Genomic DNA, 10,798 nt, shown 5'->3' on the forward strand with positions numbered 1-10,798 from the left:
CCCTTGCCAGTGCCTATCTAGAACTGCTTGTGCAGCTCTTCCATGGCTTGTCACTAAAATTGTGCAATATTTAAAGCCATGTCAGGTTATCCCTGTTTTCTAAGTAGTATTAACCTGTCAAGGTAAAGGCATATAATCTTACAGTTGCCTGACAAGCTGCATTATTTGTACTGTAATGTTAATTTGTGCTGAGGCTCCATGGTTAGTTGTAGCTAGGTGTATGAAACCTGACAATATGCTGTAACTCCAAATAAAAACAGGCTCCTTGATCAGTTTTTCACGTAAAACACTTGATTCATCTCTTCCGACTTAATTTAGTGACAAATGCTGAGTTTAACCTTCTCACAAGTATTTGTTCTCAGGAAGGCTGATGATATCAATAGCAGAAGGGAGATGGATGGATAGATGCTGAAGTGGACTGTCATGATTTCTCTTTGTCTGGGTGAGAGATGCTTTGTTTGTAAGGGCAAAGAGGATTGTTCTGTGGGCAGAGATGATCACAATGACTGATTTATGAAGGTTGTTTCAAGGCAATCATACTTACAGAGTCTACTCCAGCTTCGATCCAGTATTTAGTTTGTTAAGGTGTTGACACAATTTTGCTGACGCTTTTCTTAAGTGGATTCTGCTCACAGCCAGTTTTTCAAAGCAAACAGATGGCTTTTCAAACAGAGCATGCCCACAGATTGTTTTTCCTGTGGTCTCTACAAGTATGGCAGTTCTGTCAGAGGGGGCTGGTTTGTCTTTAATTTTCTTGTGACAGATGATCCAAAATAATTGTTGTTCCTTAAACCAGCTGTTTAAAAAGAAAGAATACAAGTTGTCTAAGACATAGATCAGTTGGTCTGTACATAAATGGAGCTGCACTGTTTGGATAAGTCCATTTCTGTTTTCAGATCACTGTAAAATAAGAATGTCTTCAAAATACTGGAAGTGTGCTCAGGAGGAGTGTTTTTCTTCTTGGAACCCAAAGACACGTTGTGCATTTCCGCAGCTGAAATCTGTACTCTGAATTGCCTGGTTACTTAAACGTGAAATCAGAATATGCATAAGGGAGGGCAGGTGGCTCAGCACCCTCACAGGGGGTGTGAAGTCCCTTGGCTTCTGGGGACTTCAGATACAAGTCTTGGCAGAGCAGACTCAGGCTGTTACCCTTCAAGTGAGGATGTATCAAATCCCCAGTAGCTTCCCTTAAATGAGTGTCTTGGAGAGTCCCCTAGGCAAAGACATAGTTGATGGGCTACTCTAAGAGAAATTCCGGTGCTTTGCCCTCACCCTGAGAAGGACAAGTTGATATGAAGACAGCAACATAGACTCAGCTGAATCTGGTTTTGTATCAGCTTATGGAGCTGTATTCATCTTGTGCAGCTGCATGGGAAATCCTCTGTGCATGGTGTGGGTGAGATAGATAATGAGTTGTGGCCATGCCAGAGCAGAAGGTTTTCCCCATACACCACAACTAAGGGGAGACCAGGTGCTTCAGGGTTCTGGGTTTTCACTGTCATCATTTTACGTCTCTGCTGCACTGGCTCTCTCAGGTTTTGGGCTTAGTTTTTCTTGGTGCTGTAGGGATGTCTGCTTTGAGTTGCTTCTTGTGCCAAGGGGATTTTTCTGTCCTTCTGCATGAGTACATAGTGCCAGGGTTTGATTTGGAGAAGTTAAGCTGTAAAGCATCGTCACATTGATTTTTGTCTGCTTGTTGGTGCAGCCTTTACTGTCTTCAGTCCCATGTGCATGATAAGAAATAAGTAGCAGCCCATTGCAGCCAGGTCTATTTCATCCTAAAACCAAACTGAAATTTAATTTGTGTATCTCCCACCCTTTCTGATAACATTGTCACTTCATTCACGATACTCCTGTTGGATCTCTTTGCTTATGCTGCAGTTTGTTGTCCCTGTCACTACAGCACTAATGGCACTATTCCTCTGCTATTTGCAGACAATGAAGGAGACAGGAGCATGCCGGGTGCTTGGGACAGCTATGGGACTCATGAATTCCTGCCTTTAGTCATAAGCTCAACCACTGTCTTAAAAGCAGGATCACAGCTATGTGCAATATATGCTGTGTAAATTATTCTTGGTTTGCTTTTTTTCAAACCGTGACTCCTTGCTGGATCCCAAGCTATTTGTCTGTGTATTCCCATGACTCTCATGCTGCCAAGATACAAATCTCTTCAAAAGAGCTTCATAACAAATAGCACTGAGACACTCATGCAGTCCCAGTGCTTTTTGTTATTCTCACATTGGGTTGGATTCGCAGCATCTGGGTAGTGATTTGCATTGTTCAGCAGGGACAGATTCATGTCACCAGGAGGTGAGGCAATCAAGCTCAGGCACGGGCTGCCGTCCCCGGGTGACGTGGTTTCCCACGTGGTGTTTACCAGTGCAGCAGGACTTGCAAGCCACCATTGTTTCTTCGTTGTGAACACTGTTTGTGGGGGCTCAGGCAGTGCGAGTCCAGTGCCAGGCACTGGTGAAGGCAGAGCTATGCTCATCCTTCCTCCTGGCTCTGGGGAAAGGGAGAGCAGAGAGATGCCACCACTGCTGGAAGGTGTTGTGCTGTGACTCGTACAACACTTCTGGTCGGTGTCCCAGGTCCTGCTGTAGTACCTGTTGTTTCCCCTGAGACCCTGTGAAGTGTCTTTGGTTTGCAGGAGGTCAGATTAGATTACAGGGATGCAAATGTGACATTTTGCTCAGTGGAGGTATTCCTTCTCGATACGCATATAACCAGCTGCAGTGGGTGGTGTACTTCAAACTGTACTTGGGGTGATATTAGAAGTGCAGCTCAAGTTCTTAGTGATACTGAATTTTAATAACCAGATGCATCTCCTGGCTCTTACTTATTTGTATCTTCTAGTACCAGAATCTTGTTACTTCGTGGCACTTGAGGTATCAATATTGCATAAATATTCATTTTGGCATTTCTGAACACCAACTCCTTAATACAAATTTCATATAACATGTTTTTCCTGATAGTTACATCCTGTCAGTCACCTCACCTTTACGTGCTCTGAGAAGATACAGAAGCAGACCTCTGCTCATAAAGTCTCTCATTCCCATTTGCCTGCTCAAAGGTCCCAAACAAAACGGTTCAGTTGGCTTTAATGCTACAAGATGCTGTGTTTCATACAGGCGTGCAATGTGGCCTGCCTCTGCTAAAGGAGGGCCCAAGGCAAATTTGGGTGGAACAAGGTGTAGGTAGCAAGCTCATATGGGACACTCGGCTTGGGACACACAGCCATTGCCATGTGGGGTCTGATGCCAGCACACAAGGATGGAGCAGGGGCTCCCATGGGCCATCACTGCCCTGTCCCTGGCAGGTCCTCACTGTTGACTGTGGAAGGGGAAATGCCTTCACCAACAGGCTCCTTGTCCTGCTCACCCTGCCCACTGTGCTGGCTGCTGCCTTACTCAGTGAGCTACATGTTGGGCTGCAGAAGGAGCTTCAGTTCTTTCCCAGGGACTGGCATCTTTGGGAAAGAGGGAATTTGAGACAGGACCTGAGACGACAGCAGGGCAGAGACACGAGAGCGGTATTGCCGCCTTTGGTCCTGAGTGTTGCATGTGATCCCTGACTCTCTCCTGCATGTCTGTCTGTGCATCCTTAGGGCCAAGGAGATCTCCTGAAGAACGCCAAGAACGAAGCCTTGGAGAACATGAAGCAGATCCAGCTGGCGTGCCTGTCGTGTGGACTGAGCAAAGCTGGGAGCGGGCACACGGACACCAAGTCCAAACGGTGCCTGGAGGCAATACAGGAGAAGGATATGGGAGATGAGAACGGGAGGCTGTGAGGGGAGGCAGAGCTGTTGCATTTGTCGCAGATTTCAATAACTAAACTATTTTTTTAAAGCATTTAAAACTTCACACAGGAGTGCCCTCTACAGGGTGTCGATAGTATTAAAATCCTCACAGCATCAGTATTTTAATGCAGTTAATTTATCTAAGTTAAACTCTGGTAGTGAGATTTCTAATGAAGCCGAGCTGTCTGTGTGCAAGTGCGCGCATGTGTGTGCACATGCAAATCCTGTAGACGCCCTTTCATGCATTACATTAGCCATTTGCTAGTTTATTCCTGTGTCATCTTTGAGTAGGCTTGTTCATTCTGAAGATCAAAACAAATAGGGAGTACTTGTATCAGTTTTGTGCTTTATTTTACTCTCCAGTTTTTATCATTGAACTTATTAAAGGTTACATTACTGTTAGGCTGTTCAAACAAGCAAATGCAACCAATGTCACCGACAGCTGTTTTTGTGAGGGCAAAACCAGTGGTTCGCTGCAGACCCTGAACATGATTTTTAGTGAATGGTTCAAATGAAGTAAATGAGATATTAAATGAATATCTCATTTAATATATGAGTAAATGAGAAATTAAATCCAGAGTTGCTGGATATGCTATGGTTAGATTTGAGGTGTATATTTCACTGAGGTTTAGCAAGCTGCTCTGCAGGATACATCCAGATAGCACATACTAATGTAAGAACTAGCTGATTTATTTCATTCTGGTAAATCATTGCTACCTTGTAGATCTGCAAGACAGCTACAGCCTTTGCTGATAGGCATTAACTCATGCAGTAAGGAGCATAGCTAGGCAGCCCTGCAGTTACGAGGAGAGCTGTGAATGTCCTTCGGTGATCATGAACTCTGAAGGTGAGCTTCAGGCTGACCTGGAGCACCCAGTGGTGCCAGTATTGGAAAGGTTTTATAGATTTCACAAACCGTGAGCTTTTCTGACAGAGGTGCGAGAGGTCAGACCCTGCTTGCTGCCTTCTGCTGAAGATACTGAAGGCAGTTGGATGAAGCAAGTAGGATCTGGCCTTATTTTGCCCTAGAAATTTGAAGCAAGGCTGCAGGACTGCTGCAGATGTAGTGAAGAGAAAATAGTTTGGGGGAAAAAACAGGGTACCACCTTTTTTGTGCAGCAGCTACAAATATCCTGACACGTCTTATGTTGAGGGTCATTCTAAAGTTGGATGCCTCTTTGTGCCGCTATAGAAAGGAGACAGAGAATGTCATGAAGCAATGCATCCTCATCCCTCCCGGTGTCCTGCTCATGTATGCTCACAACATTCATTTCAATCATTTTAAGTACTGTGCCCGAGTGTTGTATTTGTGTTACCTTTAACAGGACTAAATGTTTTATGGTTATAAAAAAAGACTATATTTATTTAAAGCATTGCTTTTATTTTGAAAAGCTACTTTTTAAATTAATTTGATTAACAAATACGCTAATTTTTCTGAACTTAACAAAAAGTAATTGCTGAAAGTTTGACCGTTGGAGAATCTTATATAGCTATTGTGTTAAGTTATTTTTGACTTCTTAATAACACTATTATGTTCATGTTGCACATTACTGAGAGAGTAAAGCTATGAAACAACTTTGACCCATGTTTTTAAAGTGATTTAACACCGAAGGGAGCAAGTGAAATTTCGATAAAGGTGGGTTAGAGTGGGTAACTTGCTTGAGAGACTGTCCTCCTCTAATAGGAACTGTATTATTGCAAAGGTTAGCTCAGGTGCCATAAATACCATTTCAGTAAAACTTGCAATACTTGTTCAGATCCAGTCCTAAATCCTCTGTATATCCTGCCCTTGGATTATGTGTGTGTCTTCAGCCTTCACTGAGGTCTGGAGAGGGGTGTCTCTTGTATTTCAGGCAGGGCATGAAGCCCAGATCAGTGGTCTAAATGTGCTTGTTCGCGTTTTTCTCTCCTTGTTTACCTTCCTGATTTCATCATGGGCTGTGTTTATATGAAAAACAGCACATGGGCTGCAGTATTTGCAGTTACAGATGGTGGAAACTGTTAACTTCGCACCACCAAACGTGAAGGATCAGCCTTTGGAAAGCATCTCTCCTTGGAGAGGTTGCTTCAGGAAGGGTGAGTGGCTTTACCTGGTGCTTCATTTTAACCTAGAAATAGCTTGATTTTTGTCAATTTAAAAGGCTATCCTAATGCCTGAATTGCTGGCAAGATACCTTCTAGTCCCCCTTCCCTCCCTGATGTTATAAACAAATTAACATAAAATTACACAGAGAAAGGCTTGCTTTCTTTCTGTGCTTACATGGAAAGCAGCACCACATCGTTCTCACTCTATGTATTTGCAGAACCAGAAGAAAGCAGCTGGACAGGAGCCCCACAGCCTGCATGCACACAGCTTTCGTGCCATGTTTAGTATTCATCTTGTATCCAGTGTCAGGGTCGTGCTGCAAGGCTTTGTGTGTCAAAATACAGGGAATATAAGACCTCAGGCACTCTGGATTGCCCTAGGGAGCTGGGGTTGCTCCAGGCACTGGTACCCATGCTTCTGCAGCTGGAGCAGCTTCACCCTCCCTCCTGCATGAAGAGAGGGCTGGCAGCAAAAGCTCATCTCGCCTTCCTCTGTGCCCCTTTGAAGTCACTGGGAGTAGAAGCGGATGATAAAGCAGCAGTCAGTGCAATAAAAATTCAGCCTTGAAGGAGAACACATGGGAAAAATCATATCCAGCATCAGCACCGAGAGCAGCCCTGCAGAGAAGGGCTGGGGGTGTTGGTTGAGGAGAAGCTTGACATAACCTGGCAGCATGCGCTCGCAGCCCAGAAACCAATCGTGTCAAGGGCTGCATAAAAGGAGCATGGCCATCAGGATGAAGGAGGTGATCCTGCCCCTCTGCTCGTGTGAGACCCCACCTGAAGTACTGCATTCAGCACTGGAGCCCTCAACACAAGAGTGATGTGGAGCTGCTGGAATGGGTCCAGAGGGTCACAAAAGAGGTCCAAGAGCTGGGGGCACCTCTGCTATGGAGACAGGCTGAGAGAGGTGGGCTTGTTCAGCCTGGAGAAGAGAAAGCTCTAAGGAGACCTTAGAGCAGCTTCCAGTGCCTAAAGGGGGCCTACAGAAAACCTAGAGAGGGATTTTCTACAAAGGCCTGCAGAGACAGGACAAGGGGGAATGGTTTTAAACTGACAGAGGGGAGATTTAGATTAGATATAAGGAAGAAGCTCTTCCCTGTGAGGGTGGTGAGGCACTGGCACAGGTTGCCCTGAGAAACTGTGGCTGCCCTAGCCCTGGCAGTGGTCAGGGCGAGTTTGGATGGGGCTTGGAGCAACCTGGTCTAGTGGAAGGTGTTCCTGCCTGTGGCAGGGGTTTGGAACTGGATGAGCTTTAAGGTCCCTTCCAACACAAACCCTTCTGTGACCACCAGCACACGAGGGACTGATGCCTGGCCTTTCAGGAAGTGTTTTGTGACATGGCTGGCTTCTTGCAGTGTCACAGCAGCCTTCTCCAGGCCCTGTGCTGGTACCATTTGCCTGATGTCCCATCTGAATGGGTGAATATTATTACACCACTTCTGGGGAAGTGATGTCAGGAAAGGGTTACAGGTATTTGCTGTTGTTTACAGTGTGCTTTAGGAACTAGAAATCAGAGAAGCTTTCTGGGATGTGGGGAAGTGTCTGCCAGAGGGAGTACAAGAGCAAATCTACCCAGGTTCTTGTTCCAGCTCTGCCACAGGGTCCTACATCTCTGCAGTGTTTGTTTTCCCTGTGTCATCCTCTCACCTGTAAGGTAAGAATGATTTCCTTCCCAAGCAGAGATTAGGTTACCCATTTCTGAAGCCCCTTTGTACTGGTGCTCTCAGAAGAACATCCAGGCACTGTGTTAGGGCTGTCCTGTAACAGCAGTGTTGAGCGCAGTTAAGCCAGCATATGCAAGGAGGGCTGAGCTATCACCTGCTTCCCTATCCTGAGGGGATCACTTCCTCTAGTGCTCAGGGATACGTTGTCCATGTGCTTGTGTGCCCGAATCCTACCAAACTGCGCCTTTGGTTAGGCAGGGCAGAGGTACAGCCACCTCAAAGGTGGTAAGATCCTGCAGAATTCCTAAGCAAAGACAGGGTACATGGCTCAGAGAGGTCCTGGCAGCACCTTCCCTGGGGCACAAGGCTGCAGTGTGACCTCTACCTGTGTGTTGAGGAAAGGTGGATGCAAAGGTCTCACTTGGGTTTAGTGTCCTGTGTGCATGAAGGAATGCAGCCATGCAGTACAGGAAGAGGCTGAATTAGTCCAGCTCTTCAGACCTGTTAAGACCTGATTAGTCTTAAATCAGCAGGAATAGTTCTTACCAAATTTCACATGCTGGCATGACAGCAGGACTGACTCCTTCCCCCTCCCTCTCCTGAGCTCAGCATGAGCTAAAACACCACACTGTTCTGCTGCTTTCTCTATTATTTTTCATGCATTCTATTCCCTATTTTTAAAGGGATGATGCAGCTTCCCAGTGCACACAAGGTGAGAGTTTTGCATGTTCCTCCTTCTGAGAGTCATCTCCCAGAATAGACCATTTTTTGGTAACTGCATGCACAGAGGGAGCTTTCGTGTATAATAATGCTTCTCTTCCATCTATTAGTTCAGATTAAAATATTAGGTCATAGCCTCCTTGGCCTCTGTCCCACTCCTATAGCAATAGACAGCAGCCTTGTGGAGGGCTAATTCAGGAAGCTTCAGAAAAGAAAAAGGGGAGAGGGTAGCAGGAGCAATCTCTTCCTGCCTCCACCGCTTGCTGTGGCACCAAGAGTGGTGGCCCTAGCTCATACTGCAGCAGCAGCAGGTGATGTACACGCTCAATAAACCAGGTATTTCCTTCTTGTAATGTGCAGTGCTTGGCAGGGGAAGGGTGATGATGGTGAAGGATGAAAGCATCTGAGCACAGTGCATATGCACTTGGGAATGGACATCCAGCTGTGGACATCAGGCACCCAAACACCCTCTCACCTCCCTGGGCAGGCATGAAATATCCAAAGGTTTCCATGATGTTGTACCTGTACAATTGCCTTCAAATCGCCACACCAAGCACAAGGCCACGTTTCCCCAAGCAGATGGTGAGTACTGCTGGGATGCATTTCCCAGGTCCAGAACGTGACTGCAATTTGAGGCTGTTGTGGCGTGTTCCAGGCTGAGCAGCCTTCCATTTGCTTTCCACAGCTGGTCCCTGGAAAAATGTTTCTTTTATAAAACAACATTGAGGAATATGTGAGTTCAGTGACTGAGATGTGAGTGACCAGGCCAGAAATGTGATGCGAGCACTGTCCCACCAGCTGTTCCTCTGCAACGGAGAGTCCTGTGTGACCCTGCCCCGGTCCTGTTTTAATGAATATTTTGTACTCTCTTTGAGTGGTTGAAGCAGTTTATGAATAAATTGCTTTTTCAGAAAATATTCATGGAGTAATTTCAAGAAAACGTGCAGAAATCCAAATCTTGTCAGGCAACACGTGAGCAGGAGGCAGTGTTATGTTTGACAGCTGCTCGCTGTCCACAGTCCACACCACCCTGCTCTGGAAACTGAAATAAAAAGAATGATTCCAAAGGTGGGTACGTGCTATGGGTGGTGTTAGAAGTGTTTTCCCTGTTAAACTGCACAGAGGGGACTCCTTCATTTGTTAACACATGAATATAGTAGTGGTAGGAAGTAAATACTGTATTTGAGGCCAAATGTCAGTGAGCATGGAGAGGAGGTTGCTTGAGAGCATGTTGTGTGTGGGGAGGGATGCTGGGCTATGGGGGTCTGTGTGGGTGGGTGAGTGAGTGTTATGGCTGAGTGTGCCCAGGAGAAGCCACTGCACCCCCTGCAGTGTGAAGGGCTGTTTGGGCAGGTTGGTAACCGGTGGGGCTGGTTTCCACCAGCAGAAGTTTGCACAGACCTCAGCGAGGGCTGAGGGCATGGTAGTCATGGTGACTGGTCCCATCTCTGATCTGTGCATTTGTGTGGCTGCAGGGTGGCTGTGGCAGAAGCCCTCAGTGGATGGGAGAGTCTGTGGCTGTGTCCCTTGGACCAAGTGGCATTCCTGCAATGGGAGTTCTGCTGGAGCTGGGTGGGTTTGCAGTGGCTGGAGCTGCAGCACTGATGGGCTGGCTGCGAGCAGCTTGTCGCTGTTGCCTGGTATATAGGAGTGATGTTCAGTGTGGTTTCTAGCTGCAGATGTCAATCAGTTTTAAGTGACATCTCATTAAATCACCTCATTTGACTCTGACATGCAAATACAAAATTGCTGTACTTCAGTGATATGATCTGTCACCAACAGCATCGTAGATATTTCTGCTTGCTGTAATGGATCAGATGTTATTATTTTGTAAGTCAAAACTGGTCATCTTTTTTTGACCCAAAAATATTAGTCCTCAAAATTAGCCTGACTGAATACCTATAATTCATCCTCAATCTCTGAAGTGTATTTAATCAAGAGTTTAGAATATGGGAAGGGATTGAATGTGCCAGGTGAAGCATTAATTTTGAATGGCAGCTGAAAAGGCAGCTAAATAAAATACAAGGTGCAAAGGATGGAGATTAGAGGTAGACAAAGACTAGTATTAATCCAACTTGTCTGGGAGCATGTATGGGGAGAATGGAAGAATACAGATGAATTATTTGTACGCTGCTTCAGATAGGGTCTGGTGGGCCAGCTAAACAGAATACAATTAGAAATGAGACACAAATTATGATTCAGAGAGTGGGAGCCGCTAGGATTGTTTATCATGCTGAGGGATGGATAAGGGTACTGCCAGCCGCAGCATTAGCATGCTTGCACAGGGGAGAGGGTGAGGAATGCTGCTGCTCCTTGTAAAGCAAATAGGCTGAAGTATTTGAGTGTGGCTGTGCTTTGTAGCTGGGTTCCCCATAGTGAAAAATGAAGAAACAGAGTGTGCTGGAGAGCCAGAAGCAAAGTATTGAAGAACACACTGATATTGGCAAGTCCACTGCTTGCTGGTGTTGATGTACTGTTATTCCCGCCTTTGCCTTTGGGATTCACAGGCCTTGACTCAGCTGTA

At 45.9% G+C, this 10,798-nt stretch overlaps 1 protein-coding gene across 2 annotated transcripts in view; it reads left to right on the plus strand.

Annotated features, from left to right (window-relative positions):
• The window catches only part of PLCL1 (phospholipase C like 1 (inactive)), a 208,882-nt gene extending 204,551 nt beyond the window's left edge, over positions 1–4,331 (plus strand). For both annotated transcript variants that reach the window (XM_057419828.1, XM_057419829.1), the window contains exon 6: positions 3,611–4,331. In XM_057419828.1, the coding sequence (XP_057275811.1) occupies positions 3,611–3,793 (183 nt within the window). In that variant the 3' untranslated portion in view covers positions 3,794–4,331. The remainder of the gene's footprint in view (positions 1–3,610) is intronic.
• Positions 4,332–10,798: the final 6,467 nt, after the last annotated feature.

Source organism: Pezoporus wallicus, unplaced genomic scaffold (genome assembly GCF_028554395.1).
Source record: "Pezoporus wallicus isolate ANWC-B61680 ecotype Strahan unplaced genomic scaffold, APGP_CSIRO_Pwel_v1 contig_4710, whole genome shotgun sequence".
In the NCBI taxonomy this organism is placed as follows: Eukaryota; Metazoa; Chordata; class Aves; order Psittaciformes; family Psittacidae; genus Pezoporus; species Pezoporus wallicus.